This window comes from Brachyistius frenatus, unplaced genomic scaffold, assembly GCF_029030835.1.
Source record: "Brachyistius frenatus isolate BFR_SWC_R1_liver_20210118 unplaced genomic scaffold, ASM2903083v1 Contig_23, whole genome shotgun sequence".
Lineage (NCBI taxonomy): Eukaryota > Metazoa > Chordata > Actinopteri > Embiotocidae > Brachyistius > Brachyistius frenatus.
The window spans coordinates 3,038,632-3,058,099 of NW_027210622.1; the positions used below are offsets into that span (position 1 = coordinate 3,038,632).

The 19,468-nt window shown below is 40.5% G+C and overlaps 1 protein-coding gene across 11 annotated transcripts in view; it reads right to left on the bottom strand.

Annotated features, from left to right (window-relative positions):
* The window catches only part of ptprdb (protein tyrosine phosphatase receptor type Db), a 151,874-nt gene that overhangs the window by 59,659 nt on the left and 72,747 nt on the right, over positions 1-19,468 (bottom strand). For all 11 annotated transcript variants that reach the window (XM_069697402.1, XM_069697403.1, XM_069697405.1 and 8 more), the window contains exon 6: positions 6,609-6,758. In XM_069697402.1, coding sequence (XP_069553503.1) covers positions 6,609-6,693 — 85 coding nt within the window. In that variant the 5' untranslated portion in view covers positions 6,694-6,758. The remainder of the gene's footprint in view (positions 1-6,608; positions 6,759-19,468) is intronic.

The following is a 19,468-nucleotide window of genomic DNA, read 5'->3' on the forward strand; positions in this document are numbered from 1 at the left end:
TCTTCACAGACGAGTGCACCTGCTAAGCTAATGCTAAGCTAAGGTAGTCAGATTTCGTTACTCACAGATTGGCGCACAGCTATTCTGGCTGCAAATATCTTCATCCATGCAGCACACTGAGGATATTCAGCTGCAGAACGGCTTCACTTTTCTTCTCATTGACATGGACTGTCCTGCTCTCAGGCAGATCTGTCTCATTCATGGTTTGACAGCATCTTAAAAATGAAGAAGTCCAAAGGGTCACCGAGCTACAACCTGAATACGAGAGCACTAATTTGAATGCGTTTTTAAGCTCTACCAAAATAAGAATATTAACAGTAGTTCTCTAATGGCAGTGTGAGCAGTCAACAGTTAAAATCATACCACACAACTTTGATTGACGTTTTAATTTTGTGTGAATGACTTATTCTTAATATTTATGACGTGACCCATTTCTGTCACCTTCTGTGGAGAGAAATTTGGACTGTTGCACAGCTGATAGAAAGAGGTCAACAAGCATTTAAAATAGCTTTTTATTTTTAAGGTTTAACGTTGTATTCTGGATGAGCTGACAAGTCATCACTGGAGCTGAATTTGAATACAATACCAAAACTCATTCCAGAAAATATTTCATGAATTATTTGGATAATGGCTGGAATTAGTTGAGTTGATAAGTGGCATGTTAATTAAAAGAGATATGCAAATTTTTTATTTATTTTATTCTTCTCTCTAATTTCCAATAAACACTGTATAACTCTCCCAATGTCTTCAGGGAAAAAAATGCAGACAGCAGAGAATATCCCCAAAATATAATTTTTTTTTCCAGGATACAATTTTATGATGTTTCCTGCCCTGACCTATAGTCAGTTGTAAGGATAGTAAATCCTGCAGAACCATTTTCTTTTTGAGGAACAAAGTCAATGTATAAAGATCTTCTTTGGGTCACTTTTGACCCGTCAGCACAGTAAAGAACAACCATTAGACTTAGAAAGGGAAATACAGTTAATTAAAGGACTAATACACATTTGTTTTCTAGCTTTCGATAAATGTTAGGACTAGAAGCAGGAGAAACAACTTGCTTTAAAAGCAAAGTAACCTATTCACCTGCACCTCCAAAACATAGCTTTTGTTTTCTTACCAAAATTTAAATGGAAAACTTTAGGTGGTTTATATGACCTGAAAAAAAACACTAATTGCTGTTTTAAGACTTTGGTTTATGTTTACGTTGAAATAAACCATAGATAATGTGTTGTTTTAGTTAACTTTAGATGTACCTCTCCAGTCTTTATGCTAAGCTAAGATGACTGACTGACTGCTGTTTGTAGCTGTATTTCTATTTCTATGCTGCTGTATCTTTAATTGTGCAGTTAAACATAGAAGAAAAAAAAGGGTGAAATAATCTACACAGAGCTGACTGGAATGCTGAACATGTAACAGTTGAGGCCTCTTGGTCATTTGATCATCACCCAGTGGCCTAAACTGCCAAGAGCAGGTTTTGACACTTTGTCAACCTTTGAACTGTGGTTATAGGAAAAAAATGTCAGACAGGATCTTGCCTTCTTTTTGCTCTTTCTGTGAGTAAAGCACCAGCAATCACTCACAGAAAACAAACAGCATCCATCCATCAGAAAATAACTTCTCTTTCACACCCTTAACTGATCCCCAGGGCAGAAGCCTTTAAACTTTGTGACCCTGCCTCATCTCATTCCAGTGAATCCTGACAGTACTTCATCCATCAGCATCAAGGAGCGGAGAAGCTTGCACGAAAGTACATACTTATCTCAGTCTAATCTCTTGTCCATGATAAGCGTTACACATGCCTGCGTACATGATATAAACATATGAAACAGACAACTACCAACATACTTACTGAGAACCAAATATAACAAATAAAAAACATTATTGTGTGTAGCTTTATACACAAGTGTGGGGCCTGTCAAAGAGCACACTGCAGATGTCTATTGCAAATACTAAAACTTAGGATAAAAGTGAATAACACTAAAAACAGGGGTCATGGGATTCACAAAAAAAAAAAAAAGTGTTCGTGGAAGAGTTTATTGCTTCTTATAGCAGCTCAGACCCTTGACCTCAGAACCTGAGGAAAATCTGAATGAAATACTTGCAGGTAAACAGAGAAGACTGGAGTCCCAGCAGGTCATATTTGGTGCCTTGCTGAAGGGCTCCCAAAGTTAGCAAAAATAGCCATGGTGCCATTGAGAGAGATTGAGCCAACCACCTTTTTAGATTCCAGCCAGCCTCAACCTCAAGGCCATGCGAGTGCAGGCAATATGGTTGAATATTGACGGGTCAATCAGTCACCACATGAGCAAGTTCTGTGTTTTCAGTGGTGTACACAGGCCTCATACGTCATGTATGAAAAGGTCATATTTTCAGTAACTGTAAAAAACAGAAAAACTGGTTGAATTTTTGTTGATTCCCCTGTGTTGTTGTTTTTTCTCCATCAAGCTCTGCGGATCAGGAAACTGGAAAAGCTCAGCTTTTACAACACATAAATGATGTGGGGCAAGGTGAGGGTAAAGAGTTTCCCATTACCAAGAGCCTCCTTAGGCAGAATCCTAAACCACTGCTGCTTGGTTTTCAAAATGTACAGTCTGCTTACTAAAGCACAGGGTTGCAGCTCAGCAATGACTCCCCGACTGTAAGCCTCTGAAAAATGAGCCGTTATGTTGTGTTGCACGTATAAGGGGTTATATTTCAGTAGGAATTTTTATTGTTACAGTCGAGTTGCAAGGGGAAGGAGGACAGCTTGTTGGTTTTGGGGCAAATGGGGGTCAGAACAAAGAACCCTGTTGTTGCATTGTTCCCCATCACGCTGAATGATGGGCAGAGAGAGGCAGCTTCTCGCACAGGGCACCTCACTGCGTACATGGAGCAGTGGCCTAGTTTGTGACAGGATCAGGGCATTACTCTTAATCCACCAGATAGATGTCATATACATGCACGCGCACACAAACACTCTGAGAAACAACAATGGTGGTGAGAGGGAGCAAAAGAGAGTAAAGGAGGGAGAATTTGAAAAAAAACAACCTAAAAACTCCACATATTCACACATGCAAAGCTTGGTGCGCTGCTTGCACTGTTATACCAGTGCTTGTGTGCAGGATGCACATATGGTGAAGTCATGCAAGGTTCCCAACTATGCACATGGGATATTAATCCATTTGATTGCATCTTAATACACTCAGTCTACTAGTGTGTGTATGATAATGTGTGTACCAAGCATGTGTTTCTAAAGTTTGATACAAATTTCAACACGTATACTAAGGAGCAACAATAAAACGTAGCCTGTTTTACAAAACCCTATTATTTTTTAAAATGTATTCCATTCATTTAGAATTAAGTTGGAGTGAAGAGAAGCACAACTGAAAGTATTTTTTTTGGAGTGCATTTAACATTTCACAACATGTAGACACGTGACGAGCACCAAAGATGTCAGCGTCCCAGCAGCCTGTTTGAATTCTCAACATTCAAATCTCTGAGTCCCTACTGTTGATATTAAAAGAGGCACTGAACGTCATACACAATGAGATAAAACGAGAAAAGAACAGCCTTTCCTCCCTTTTCCCCCCTCAAGCCCCCTGTCCCTCCTTTCTCAGCAGATTATATGGATGTGCTGAGAAGAGGCATAGAGCAAGCAGGAAAAGAGCAAAGGAGAAAGTCACAGTGAATGAGACGAGGGCAGGGGGAAAAGAAAAATGGAGACAGAGAAGACAAAGTATGAATCCTTTCCACCCTTGTCGCATCTGTGCTGCTCCCATAACCCTCATCGAGGAAGTCTGGGAGCATCATCGTTTTGATGGATGACTGGGCCTTTACTGGCTGACCCTGGAATTTACACATGGGACGAGAGGGCAGAGGGCTGAAAGAAAAACAAGCATGGTTTGCGGATGTGTGTACACTTCTAAAAACACTGCAGGATGGAAATGTCTACCGACAGCCTACACTTGTGTGCCGTTACAGAAGGCTTGTGAATACATATGTGGGCTTTGCAGGTTGGGGATGATACAGTGTATGTTCAGCATTGTAAGCTACACTGGATTTTCCTCCCAACAAACAGGCCATGATGTAAATGCTGAATGTTCACATATTCTTACCATTCCTTCTTCACACTTACAACTATGCAATCCTACTAGAACAGATTATTACTGATGTATAAGATAGGATAACTCCCAGATATTTAACAGCTCAATAGAGCTTGACTGACTGCCGTCTCTTTCTCTTACATTATACCCTCTCTGCTTATCCAATCTGGTGGCCCTCTTCTTTCATCCTTAGTCTCAAACCAAATCAGACATTGTGTTGCAAAATTCAAACCCTTCTTCATCAACCTGATGAATTGACAAGGGAGTCATACATGGCCAAGTCTTTCTCTTTAACAGGTAGAAACCCTAAACACAGTTTCGAAGCTTTCCAAGCACACTAGAATCCCAGTTAATATTAGGTTTTTGGAATATTTGAGTGTTCACACCCTGAAACACAAATTAGCTCTTGTCTGTAGATTCTGAGAAAGATGGATAATAGAATTTAAAACAGTAATTGAAATTAAAAAGGCAACTTTGGCACATAAAAAAACGAAGTCGGGTTTCCGATCATCGTCTATGATCTGTGCAGATCTGTGCAGGTGCATCTGCACAGATATGCACAAATAAAAACCCTCTGATTATTAATGGAGAGATAAAATGACTAAGAGGCTAAACTTAGTGGAGGTTTAAAAATCCATCACTGTCCAGAAATCCACATGTATGAAAGTGTTAACTCTGCTGTCTTGTTTGTTTGGAAGTAAAAAAAAAAAAAAAAGTTGTTGGCAACAGCTGATCCCAAAAAGTGGATCATGATAATTTTTTCAAATTTTGTCGTGGTGGAAGAAATAAAAGTTTTTTTGATTGCTTTATCTGTACTTGTGTCTGTTAATGTGCAAAAGCCAGAAATTCAAAGCTTCCAGTTTCCAAAATGTGAATATTTGCTGGTTTTCTTTGCCTTATATGATAGTAACTGTATATCTTTGTGTTTTCGGCGGTTGGTTGGACAGAACAAGCAATTTCAAGACATGACTTTAGACCTTTTGTAGAATTAACCAAGAAAATAATCAAACCAATCTGCTAAATAATGAAAATAATCTTTAGCTGCAGCCACAGTGAAAACTAGGATATGACTGATAACCAGGATATTATTGTGAATGTAAATTTGTGACAAGCCACAGGGATCAAACCCGGACACACACACACACGGTATGAACACAATCACACAAGCATTGGGGAAATTATCTGATTTGCCATATGTTGTCTGTCTCTTCATGCCAAGTAATACTGGGATGGACAAAAACAACTGGCTCCATACCAAACACACACTCATACACGCTCATATATAGAGATAAACACACACACAACCACACACATACAGTAGGGATATGATATCTGGAGCGCAGTGGTTTGTAAAACAAAATCAGGTCATTTCCACCCTATGTGTGCTTTTGTGTATACTGTACATACTATGTGTATTTAAAAGATATCTGGTGCAAACATTCTATTTGATTGTTTCTCTTCCATACACTAAATGTGTACAACTTTCAAGCAATAAAAGTCAAATGAAGAAACAGGAAAAGAAATATAATGTCATAAGTAGTTTTCATTTCTCAGTTACCTTCATATAAAGTGCATCAAAGAGTAAAAACCTAAATCAAATCAATTCTCGGTGTGACCACACTTGGTTGTGACCAACATTCGGCACAAAGCGGTGCCAACGCAGGTGTCTTTGTAAGGTTCAGACAGATATGGTTATCATTTTCCCCTCCAGCGGCAAATGTTGAGTGCCCAGCTGAGCGCCCCTGGGTGAGTTGGTCTTAAAATGGGGTGTGGTCAGGCGCATTGTTGGTGCACTGCTATCTTGAGACAGTGAAAAGTGATTGTGCGATTGACCAAAAAAACATTGGCCGCTATGTTGTAATCCGCCAAGGGCCAAGCACACATGACTTTTAAAGTGAATAGGAGATGACTCTTTCATTGGTTTATTTCTTGTTCTTCTCAAAACACCCATGTTTAATTCATTAAGAAACTTTTAATTAATCAATTATGAGATTAAATAAAACCCCTTTGATCTGTGTCTTACTTTGTGCCCAGATTATCTGCTGTTAAACTAGTAGAAGGACTTTGGGAAACGCCCTGAATTCAACTGTGCACTTGAATCGTTAAAATAAAGCCCCTGGTCTTTAAAACAGCACCACTTCTCCTCTGTACACTTGCAGAAAGTTTCCAAAGTATACTTGGCAGATAGTTTGTTCCATGACACTTCCAAGAACTGAGGCAAGTTCTTCTGTGGATTTTGATTGTCACAATTGCCTCTGTCATTTTATCCCAGACTGACTAAATGATGTTGAGAACAGGGCTCTGTGGGGGCCACACCATCTGTTACAGGACTCCTGTTCCTCTGGCTGGAGGTTTGAGGTTGTCGTCATGACAAAATGAATTTAAAATCATCCGATGCCTGTATGTGGCAGTATGTGTGTGTGTGTGTGTGTGTGTGTGTGTGTGTGTGTGTGTGTGTGTGTGTGTGTGTGTGTGTGTGTGTGTGTAAGTGTGAGAATATAAGCGAATAACAGTGAAAGGACTCACAGTCAGCATCAGCGAGGAAGAGGAAGCTGAGGAGGAGCAGGCCTGGACTGGCAGAGTGCATCATGGGATATGTCGACACATGCATGCTGTATCCACCGTGAGCTCACTGCCTCACTGTACAACAGGATGATAGAAACAGGCCCTCACAACCTGGGGAGAGTAGAAGGGAGAAAGAAGCGAAGAAAAAAGAAAATGCAATAATTAGAGAAAGTCCAAATTAAGAAAGTTTCAGACATTTTAATACTGGAGCACGGCGACACACGCAGACTCGAATTGTGCGAGTTCCCTCAAGGCCTCACACTCAAGTTATGCAGCTGCTTCTCCTCTGCTCGCTTCATTAGGACCATACACTCATTGCCGGAGGTGTGTTTTGATGTGTGTGTGTGTGTGTGTGTGTGTGTGTGTGTGTGTGTGTGTGTGTGTGTGTGTGTGTGTGTGTGTGTGTGAGACCGAGAGAGTTCATAAAGTAGCTGATGAATCTCAATTTATGGCAAACATTTAGCAATAAAACATCCGTCTCCTCAGAAGTTCAGTTTTTATATACTCAGTAAGCAACGGCTTACAACAACTCAACTCAATATTTTCGGCTTTAGTTTTTAGCTGTTATACAATCTACAAAACAGTGCTTCAATGGCAGGATTTGTTTTAAATGTACATCAAAACGGCATGATTTCAGATTGATGAGAACAAATGCTCTATCCTTCCAACCCTCCATCGTAAATCCAAAGGATTGATGGATGTTTGGGGAGATTAAAGAGGGAGGACCCTCCACTCACTCAGTCACTCAGTCTCTTTGTCTGGTCCTTTCCTGCTTTTCCCCACTTTTTTCTTGCATCTTGTAGTTTCCTAATCATTCCTTCCTCAAATCCTTATATCCTTTGCCTTCCCCTGTCATTTCAAATTACTCTCTCTACTGCATCTTCTTTTCTCCTCTCCAGATTTTTTTTGCCTTTTTACTCACCCTCTGTCTGTATTTCTGTCTGCCTATCTATCTCTCTACCATCTGCAGCGCCTGGTGTGAGTGTTTGGCAATAGAAGAGACAGGCGTCAGTCTGTGTGTCAGAAATCTCACAGCTCAAATCATGACATGGCAGATCTCTGCTGCTGTCCAGAAACTGACAGCACTGAATGAGAGACATTCAAAGTGAGTAAAAGCAGAAGTGTGAGATGTGCTGGCCTGTGCTCTACTGTATATGCATGCATTCCGTATGGGCTACTTCACATTGATGTCTCGGTGTGTGCATTGCTGTGTAACTCATCGGTGACGGCATGTATCAGAACTGAACTGTTTGCACATATTCATCTATGCGTGTGTGCGTGTGCTTGCAGCTGTATGGTCCTGTGGTACCTCTACATGTGAGTGGGTATGCGCATGCGTTTGTGTGCTGTCCAAAACTGGACAGATTCATCAGCAGCGGCAGCAGCAGTCTTAATCCCTTCCACTCCTGAACAAGCCATCTGATTAAAAAAAGAGAAGGGGGTGGGGTGGAAGAACACTGGAACCCAGAGCTCTTGCCATCCCTGCAGCAAAGGCAGCAAACAACTAAACCCACACTGGATTTTCCACTTGGTTTGGTCTGAAACAATTGCTTTGGGATAACCTAGATCTCTCCCTGCACAAATTAAGTCCTATGCACTGATTTACACAACTATGGTAAATATGGGGACTGAGCTGCATAGTATTCAAGGGCAGATAGGGAACCTTGTGTATCAATCCACAAAAAAAGGAAATAATTTAGTTTTGGATGTCAAATCTGAGCTAAATATTTAGATTTTTTTTTTTTAAAAAAAAATTTAATTTTTAAACTGTCATTACTTTTATCTCAGATTTTCTAAAAAAAAAAAAACCCAGTGTTTTAATGTTTTATATTTTTGCTGTTATTGTTCATCTCATTGAATTCCTTTTTCACAAGTTTTTTTAATCATATTTTCATTTTGCAAAATTTTTTAAAAGAACATGACCTCAAATGCCACATACTGTACTGTTTATTGTACTGCAAACTAGAGGATAAATGTTATAGTGTTATTCTAAATGCATACTAGTAATAGACTCGAATCTCAACAGAGCATTCATATGCATATTTGTCTAATCAAGCTTCTTTTACTGCAAAATTAATATGGGTAAACGCAGATACAAAAGGGCATCTGTTTCAGTGTGTGTGCGTGAATGTGTGTGTCTTAGTGTATTGTGTGTGGCCTCTAATCACTCCAGGTGATTCCGTGTCATTGGAAAAGCCTGCATTATTTAGTATCTCACTTCACAGCATGTCACGTTAATTAAAGAGCTAAGATAACTCAGGGGGGTTGAGGAGGTGCTGGTATGGAGGGCAGATGAAAAGATAGAGGGAAAGATGAGGAAAAGGTGTGTGGAGGGAGGAGAAATTAAAGCACAGCGGTAAACAGACAAGAAAAGAGACACGAAGTGGAAACGCAACAAAAAGAAGATAACCTGAGCCACACACACACACACACACACACACACACACACACACACACACACACACACACACACACACACACACACACACACACACACACACACACACACACACACACACACACACACACACACACACACACAGGTAGTCACCAGATTGTAATCTGGGTGGCTGTTGTTGCTAGTATTACTGAGAGCCGGACAGAAAGCCTCCCTCTGTGCCTGAGCTTCTACTGCTGCTGTGGATCACAGTTGGCCGTGAGCCATTCACTTACATTAGTCCCTATCACTCAATTATACACTATCGGTGTGCCTGGGCCTGCAGCTATCTGTTACATTTAACTCTGGGATAGCTTCTGACAGAACAACGACTAACTCAAAAGAGTGGCATACGGGTTTATGTTTTTTTTTACAGGACTGACAGAGGGATGTATAACCCTCTTATCTTATTAATAATAAACAGAAAATGAGTTAAAAAAAAAAAGGCCTGTTACATCATCACCAGAAAATAAGCATGCCTGTTACATTACCTAGCTAATAATAGGATTAACAGCTTTATTTTGTTGCATTTATGGGACCATTTTATAAGATTTTTCCAAGTTATTAGATACCATAACTTTTAACAGTATAGCTTTTAATTGTGAAAGAGTAGATGACAATTTATGAAGAGATGGGGCTGGAAAGTTGAGAGATGAGAAAGCAAAAGTGAAGAAAAAAGCAAATTAAAAGAGAATGTGAACCAAAAATGAAAAAAAAAAAAAAAAAAGAAAAGAAAAAGAAAATGTAGGCGGATGATGAGACAGAGGAGGGTAGACTACAAAGCGAAGGCGTAGTACAGCTGGAGGGGATGTTGTGAAAGATAGAGACAAAGACAAAAGACAGATCCTAAAAAGCATCGCTTAAAGCAAACCGTGTGCCACGGAAAAGAACACTGAGAATCCTAATTTGATTTGATATTCCAAAAGCTGAGGCACCAAATGCAATTAGACATACTAATTAACTTATTCTATTTGCCCTGTTGAAACAGTGGCAGACTGACAGAAATGTCAATGGGGAGACAATTTGTGTTTGTTGCATCATGGCACTGCACGAAAAACAAGATAAGCTAAATGGGGAAAAATAAGGTGTGTCCACCTCCTTCTCCATTAAGAATGGCGCTAAGTTCAAGTCACGTTTTCTGAAAACATCCAGAGGACCAGGACCATATGTTGATGGTCTAAGGGAGCTTTAACACCAAACCTTTAGGGTTTAGTTCAGATGAACTTTGATTTAATTGTTCTTGTGGTTCAGTTCATTTTGACTGATGAAAGCTGCCTACTGAACATTGGTATAGTTTATTTGCAAAGGAAGTGATCTTATAAATGACCTGTATAAGCTGTGTACACAAAAAGTATTATTGGTAACCATGGTAGTGCCTGGTAATCCATGGTCCCTTGTATCCATTTGTAAGGCACCACTAAGTGTTACCTGAACCTAAAAGGACTTCAGTCAATCTGGTCTCAGCATTTCCTCTATCTTAATAGGTTTCAACTGTGACACAACTTCTAATTATTTTTCAACTCCTTAAATCAAAACCAGAGATTTACCGAGGAAGTTGAAGACGCTGTCTTGTCAGTCACCGAAGAATCTCAAACATTTACACGGGCTTGTAGCAGATAGATAACAAGCTGTACGGAAACAAGATTTCCAGCAAAATATAACAGCCTCTCGCATAGCACAACAAAGAAAACAAAACTGGGAATGGCTTGGAGGGAGATTGTTTGTTTGATGTATGTGACTACTGAGCACATAAACTCATACACATGCTGATTACCAGTTATCTGTCATCTGTCCCACTGCACACAAACAGACTCCAGAAGTAACCCGAGTATGTTTTCATGAGAAATGTAGATCTTTAAAAAGGCACAACTCAGTGTCTGTAGGGACGACAATGCGCTGACAGAGATTGTAATTGCCTCTGCATAGAGTGCCTCACCTATCTTTTAGCACGACTGTATGTATGTACATATACTTTAAATGTTTGTTTCTGAGTGTGTATTTGTGAGTGTGAGAGAAGCACAAAGCAAGGGATAGGGGGCAAGTGCTCCACAAAACCACTTCTTTGACCTTTGCTAAAGTGAGTTAGACGCTGTGTGGGTGGAGAGATAAACATATATATGTCTGTATATATCTGACAATTGTGCATTCACCTATTCTATTTCAGAGGAAAAAGACCACCTGGTGGACATTTTTCTTCCACTTGTCTGTGCTTTACAGGTTAAGCATTGTTTAAGTCCTGGTTAAGCTGCAATCTTGCTTCTGTGAAGCTAAACATAGAAGTGTAATGGGTAACTGTAGCTTACAGATGTCAGTTCACACAACACAAATATTTCTCAAAGACCGTCATGCACATTCCCCTATGTGTAAAGCGGAGAAGCATGTTTCACCTTTATGGTTAGGTTAGGTAGGAAAAAAGGATTTATTTAGGATTAGGTAACATTCTTAGTCATGGTTTATTGTAAAGATGTTAAAATCTTAACAGGACTACTATTTTATATTAGGGAGGGAAATGCAAATTTATGCATCCGAAGATCCAAATCAGAGCTGTAGAACTGAGACAATAGGCTGTAAATAAAATGGACAAAGTGTCCAGGTCTGAAAAGTAAAGCTAATGCGGACGTGCCCTAAAGTTCAACACCACTGAAGACCACTGGGGGCTGGTTCCAAAAAAACCAAAACCAAAAACCCCATCTCTAATAGACTCTCATTCTGAAAGCCTCAATTTATCTCAGGAGTTACAATGTCAATACATTTAATCCACAAGTTACTTGCTTGAGGCTTGACACTTTGACTGGATCTGGACTTAATTCAGAAAAATGAGACTTGGACAGCCATGTTACTTGACTTACAAAAGCAAAATACTTTCAAATCTTAAAGTTTCAGATCCATATACTAGAACCTTTAGTTATTAGCTAATGCATTGAGATAACTTGTTTTCATTATGTAAACAACACTGTTTATTTAGCTTTGAAAGTCAAGTGTTCAAAAGCCACTTCATCTAAATATTCATAGCATTTTTACTTGCAGTTTGCTTGTGAAAACCTGTGCTCTGACTTACCCTAAACTATTTAAAATATCTGTAATAAATAGACGCAACATTTCCTGAATTGGCACTGAATGTTATCTATCCATCACTAACTAAAAACAGAAAGTATAAATGTAGAGTCATTTTATATGTGAGTGTATTATGGGAGAATGTGTTGCCACACCATTTGCTCCCTCCCACAGCTGAGAACAAATGACCAAATACTCATTTTCACTGGGAGAAGGAGCCCCAAAAACTCTGCCAAGTCATTTGAGTCGGCATTCAGGACACTGGCAGAAACAAGAAATCAATAAGACAAACTGAGAGGAGAGGAAGGAAAAATGTGATTGATTGAGATGAGGATTTAGGCTGTCTGGCTGTACTCAACTTATCACTTCCCCTGATTCCCCAAACACCTCCCCATCCTCCCAGCCACCTACCCATCCATCCATCCATCCATCCTTCCTTCCTTCCTTCACATCTTCCTTCAACCTGACTCATCTCTTCCTCCCCCTTTTCTTCATCCTCTCTTCTCTCACCAACCCATACTCTCATCTTCCTTCATCTTCCTGACTCATCTCTTCCTCCCCCTTTTTTTCATCCTCTCTTCTCTCACCAACCCATACTCTCACTGTCTGTTTTGCTGTCTCTGTTTCTATCCCCAAAGGCCCAAACAAACTCTTATTTTCCTTTTGCACCGTCTCATTCTTCTGCTTGTGCGAGTCGGTCTCACCAATATCATATCACTCTCTATAAAAACAGAGGACTGGAATGTCAATTGAGTATCCAGTTTGCAGGGTATTACATTCCTTTGTACAAAAATAAGAATTCCACAAATTTCATACACTGGTGCCAAGGGACGACCCATTTTAGATGGTGAATTCAGCTTCTATTTCCTGTCAGAATATATATTTATTTCAATTTCAAAGTTCAACTTACAGACATTACTCTTCTTCGTCTCTGTCCCATTCCCTTGATGTCTGAATAAAAGCTTATGATTTGGTCCTCCCAAAAAGAAACCTGGACCTTTCCAGCGGCTCTTTGTATGAAAGCAGTTTAGTCTTCACACATGACAGGTGAAAAAACACATTGTTACGACTTTGTTGAATAATGGGCAGGCCTTGACTATGGCAAAATTTGTGAGCTGGTCTGGATGTTGAACAGACATTTACATATCACGGTAAACATTGTTATTGTTGATGTAACAGATGAGGACACCTCAAAGACAAAGCTTTCTCATCAGTTTATTTCAGCAGCTGTAAAGTTGATAAATTCTGTTTCCTTTTTTTTGGCTTCATCACACAGACAATAATACATCCAACCAGCTTCACAGAGGGACTGTTGCCTTCAGGCAGATGATTTGATCCCATAAATGGCTGTCGGAGAGCAGAACCAAAGTGCCTATTTTCTCCAACTGTCAGTCACACAAAAAGTAAAAATCCATGCAACTATTACTTTCCACCTGTGAGCATTTATGACCTCTCTTGACAGACAAAGAGACCTGGACTGCATAAAATTTTCTATTAGCAGGCAAGATTCTGTCAGCATTTAGCCAGTGGGTGGTTCCAGTTTTCCCATTCTGATTAAACACTTTCCCAAATAATAGAGATGAAGTGCAGGCTGAAAAAAGGGTAAAACTGTGCACTAAGCAGACTGCTGAATGTGGCCAATCGAAGGGTTAAGCCAGCTGTGACTAACAGACCCATACTGGGCCTCTATTGGACCATCTCTGGCAGCCATCTATGATATTGAGAGAGCAAGAGGGACAGAGAGGGAGACAGAGAGGAGTGAAGTTGAGTGGATTAGCAAGAGGTGGGGGGATGACAACATGTAATTACCTATTTACCCAGCCTTTAGTGGAAACCTCATCGAAGGCTAATTGAGCGGTGCATTAGCGAGAGGATCGTAAAGATAGCAGCAGGACTGCAGAAGGAGGGATGGAGGGAGGAAGTGAGAGGAAGATGAGAGATGAGCACCAGCTGAGGGGCAAGAAGGTAAAAGACAGGGCTCTGAATAGCAACAACCAGGCAGAGTGGAAGGAAAGAAGTGGCGAAGGAGAGACTGTGAAGTGATTTTACGTTGGACACTGCGTAACAGGAGCTCTGATGTAAATTAACTTAAAGGTTCGTTGTGCAGGATTTAGGGGGCTCTATTGGCAGAAATATAATATAATATTTATAATTAATGTTCCACGTATCACCTGAAACTAAGAATTTTTGTGGTTTTGATTAACTTGTTTAAGATTAGGGTGTGAACATCAGCCAATCACAGGCAGAGTAGAATGAGTCACGTTTTTGCCATCCCCGTAAAAAACATCAATAGAACAAATTGGATTTCTAGTTTGGATTGGGCAGTGACAAAGAGGTCGGTGATGGGTAGGTGGTTCTATCACTTTCTGAAAAATGCTGCAATGGGTGTGAGTGGTCCAAATCAGGTTTCTGGGTCCAAATTCATAGCGACAGGTTCAAGTACAGAATTTTTACCCAGGAGACTGCCGTTTGTGTTCCTTATGAATTTTTTTTGCATTGACATATTTTTTGTTAATTCCCATAATGCATTTAACTTGTGTAAATTTACATTAGTAACTATTATCAAACAATAATGATGCACTAACTATAACCGAGTACTTTTAGTGCCTAGATTTAACCAAACTGCAACCGTGTCACAACATTCACCGTGTATTTTTGTTACCATGGTGACAAAGGTCCTGTACACCTGTCATTAGTGGTCTCCCATATGTGTCATTAATAACAACCTACTGGGTCGACTATGAGCTAGAGGGTCCTATTAGCCATGTGATCTTGATTACAACTGATAGCAGCCATTTAATCACTTATATCATTCAAAGCAGGTGACTAATCTGAGAAACTATGAAACATTCAAGTCATTTTCTGGCAAACATGTCAAACATTTGCTGTTTCTGGCAGCTTTTCCTTTAATTACATGATATTTTTTCTTACACAGTACATTTTTGGTATGTTCATGTTTGCCGGTATTTTAATGTTTTAAGTTGTCCACGTACTTTATGCCTGATTGTCTAACTATTTAAATTCTCTACATCATCTCATAATAATCTTAATCCACAATATAACAAGTGCCTACAGCCATCAGATGATTATAAATTGAATGAATGTTCTTTCTGCGATGTAGTACAACAATTAAAAAAAAGCCTTACAAAATAAAATATTATGGACTGTAATAGTACATCAGGTCCTTATGTATACAATACTCCAGTAAATCTACTTATTTATAATTCTCATAGTCCTGTGTCCATGTATTCTCATTGTGGCCATAATACCTCCTTCCTTCAGTGGCATACAATGTACAGTAGAGAGCCTTTAGTGCTCGGGGTGAAGTGGCACATCGGAGGCAGTCATCTCTGTAATGTGTTTTAGTACATGGATGGATGGAGGGAGAGATAGATATATGGATGGATGAGCCTGCAGTATGGTTACGGTGTGACTTCTCTGCCCCTGTAAAACGCTGCGCATACTCCTGTAGGCTAGAAGGGCTGGACACACATCAGGATGAACATGTGTGCTGACAGAGGCACAAACACACACACACATAAACACACGTATACACACACACAGGTTTACAGATTTAGCTGGCTGGGTGACCTCCACGAGCAGGTGGAATACAGCAGTAATAATTTACAGTCCTAGAGCAGCTCTCATGTCAAATAAAATGTGGATTTCCTCTATGCCAGAAGCGGGCTAACCCCTTTAATAACTGGAGCTTTTATCCACACAGTGCTTCAGCCAGAACCCATCTACCAAATCCTCCTCTATTATACACTATCTAAACTGGGTGTTCAATAGGTGGGGACTCGTCAGTCTGGAATACACACAGTGTAGTCCTTTACCTTTCACTTTTTTTTTCCCCCTTTAGAGTGCACTGAATCCATTTAACCAGCGGTCTTACGCTGCTTTAAATGAGGCAAACGTGCACCCATTCACAGAAATAGCCACATCAAATGCCCCATAATGAATGAGAGAACCTCCAGTTTTTGTCTGACTCAGAAGAAGAGGAGGAGGATGAGGCAGCAGAGGAGCCACGCAGTAGTTCATTCAGCAAGCTTCCCGCGTTCATTAAATTCCTCGGTGCACCACAAGTCAAGGGATGGCCTCCCTATTGTCAGAGAAAAACACTCTCCTCTTTAATGAGTGTGAGAGTGACTGCTGACAAGATAAAGGAGAGCTCTATGTGAATGTAAAAAAGTTGCTCTTCCTCCATACTCCCTTCAAGGTGATGGACAAACTAAAGCAAATCCTCATCTCTTCTTTTCATCTATTCATATGCAAGCTCAGAGAAAAATCCTGAAGAGGATCTAAAGCAACTGATATCTGAAAAAGCACCACAGAAAGAGAGGCAAAAGGAATTTGACAACACAACTACATCCTAAAGAAAAACACCTTGAAGGTCAAAGAGGGAGGGGATGAACAACCGAGTCCAAAAATACATTTCTTGATCAATCTTCTCCAATGTCATGTTACAACGGCTGAACGAGAAGGATGGGGTTACAAAACCTTTTTCCTCAGATTGATTTTGGCCAACAGAGTAGTGGGAGTACATGAGTATGACTCAAAATAACATGCAGGGAAACGCAAAGATGTGAACACTGTGTGCTGATTTTTAATTTTTAATTGACTGTGACGTTTCTTGTTATGCAGCATACAGAAGGACCCTTGCCAACTCTATGATCAGTCATAACTATATAACTAGGAAGGCAACATGTGCCGGAAACTTGATTATTGCTTGCATACGGTGCTGCAGATTTAAAGCAGTAAAGAATTCAGCGACAGAAGTGCAGCTCAATGCAGTTTCTACAGATACAAAAAGGCTTAACTAGATTTCTATACAGTATGAGCTGAGAAATAATTGAGCCTGATGTTGAGCTGTGACACATTACGCCACATACATGTCACACATGCCAGTTCCTTTGGTTTTCTGCAGGAATATTTAAACATACTGTGTCATTTTCCACAACACAAGCCGCTGAGAGTTCAGTGTACACAAAAGCTCATATTTTCCATTGGTGGTTACTTTATATGGATATAAAGTTGCATAGCTTGGAAGGACGGAGGACTGACAAATGAAGAAGAGCAAGGGAGAAAAGAGACAGTGGGGAAAAAGCAGATCTCACTCCTGAGAGTTAAAAAGAGAGACAGCAAAGAGAAGGAGAGAGAGACCATATTCCCTTTGGCTCAATAATTAAGACGGGGGACAATAAATATGTAATGGGGGCTTTTTTCCACCAAGTGCAGCTACCTCTCCTTCTTGGAGATGGGACCGCGGGGAGACAGGCCCAGGAAGAGCGACTAAGTACACTGGCCATTAAAAATGGATGCAAGGAGCACCGGCCCTGACGACCAACCACCCAGAATGTTGTGACGGGAGTTGCCGTGGTTACAGGGCTCCCAAATGGTCTTTGGTTGTCAGGGTGGATCAAATCAGACATCTGAGCGCCAGCGCCATCGCCTCCGCCCTTCCTAGGCTTGCTGCCGCTGGGGGCACCACAACTCGATGATGTCATTGAGGAAAGAAGTTTGGACCTGTAGTGTGTTTGTGTGTGTGTGTGTGTGTGTGTGGTTTGAAAGCGTGTGTGGGAAAAGAGAAAAGAGACAGAAGAGTGAGCAAGACACACAAGGGATAGAGAGACTGACAAACTCTCCCAAAAAGCCCTTAGAAAGTTTTGGTTGCTACTGTCAGAGCTCCATCTGTCTCAACTGAATCCAACACTTTATATAAGAGCAGGGCTACTTATACGAGTTTCTTCACTTTGATAAGTGCTGTGGTGTTAAACAGATTAGGATCTTATTGCCTCATGACTTCGAAAATATGACTTGTGTCCCAGATCTATCAGTGATCCATGTTAATGCAAAGTTGTGGAGACAACTCAGAGGAAGAAAGGAAGGGTATTGTTCAGAGAGAAAAAGAGCAGCAGTGGAAGACTCCATACTACTCCAGCTTTCACACACAGAAATGAGACTTTCTCTTTTGTGTTTTCTGGTAGTTAGATGAGAGCAATGATCCCATTCTCATATCTGACATTTATACTAACTGTATAAATGCATGGTACTGCAGCACCATGCATTTATACAGTTAGTTTTTTGTTGTGTTAACTGGTTACTTGGAAACTGGTATCAGCAAAGAAATAATCTACCACATAACCCACCCACGATATGCTGATTTATAAATTAAATACTGAATAAACATATGGAATATACAGTGTTAATTAGTTAGCTTTAGAGTTGCTGGTTGTTGGATTTGGTTATCTTTGGACTGAGCTAGGCTAACTGTTTACCCCTTTTTCCAGTCTTGCTGATAAACTAGTTTATTGGGTCAGAGTGGGTTGCTCAATGGGTATAATAATGAATATAACCATTTAAAAACATGTTGACATTCCCCTTGACTTAATCTGAATCTGTAGTGAAGTTACCTGGTAAATTGGTGCAATGTACAGTATTACCCTCAGAAACTAGAAATACTTGAATAAAGTACTATACAGTACTACACCACTGTGAGAGTATATGGAAACTGTAATATGAGGGAACGTGACCTCAACCGAGAGCAAGAGACAGAATAGTATATGATGTGGGGCATTGTGCAATGCATACAGGAAGGAGGTTATGTGCATGGTTTTGTGAGCTGTAGTCCTCTGAGGAGAGAAGCCCAGTATGGGGGTGTATACGTTATAATGGCAAGTGACAGCGATGCAGAGCTTGCCTTACAGAGGAGAGGACTGGGGGCCATGAAGAGAATACTGAGGAGGGACGGGGTACCATGGGGAGCTTTCCGTCTCACACACAAAGACACATGTGACATGCAGTGCACACCAACATGCAGTACAGCCATGTTCCTGTTTGGTTACAATACAAAAAACAGCTCCATACTGATGAAGAGTGACAGCAACAAAAAATGTTGCATGTTACGTTGCAGCTTAGTGTTTGATAAATGGAACACTCCCCCAACACACACACACACACACACACACACACACACACACACACACACACACACACACACACACACACACACACACACACACACACACACACACACACACATGCCAGAGGATGATGGATGCAGTGCGGTTCCTGTCTATCAAGGCGTGACCCCGTTTCTGTGTCAGTGATGCCCCTAATGACGTCGTCAATCATTACGCTGCACCACTGGCGGGGATTTAGGAGTCAGAGGTCAGGGAGAAAGCCTAAAGGCTAAATGAGGCCAGCAGAAAAACATGGCACATGTAAATACTCTCTATTGTATAAACTGTTTCCGAATAAGGTTAAAGAACAGCTTCATTGCTTTGATTACTGGAGCCGTGCGTCACTTGTGGAATTGATTTCAGGGTTA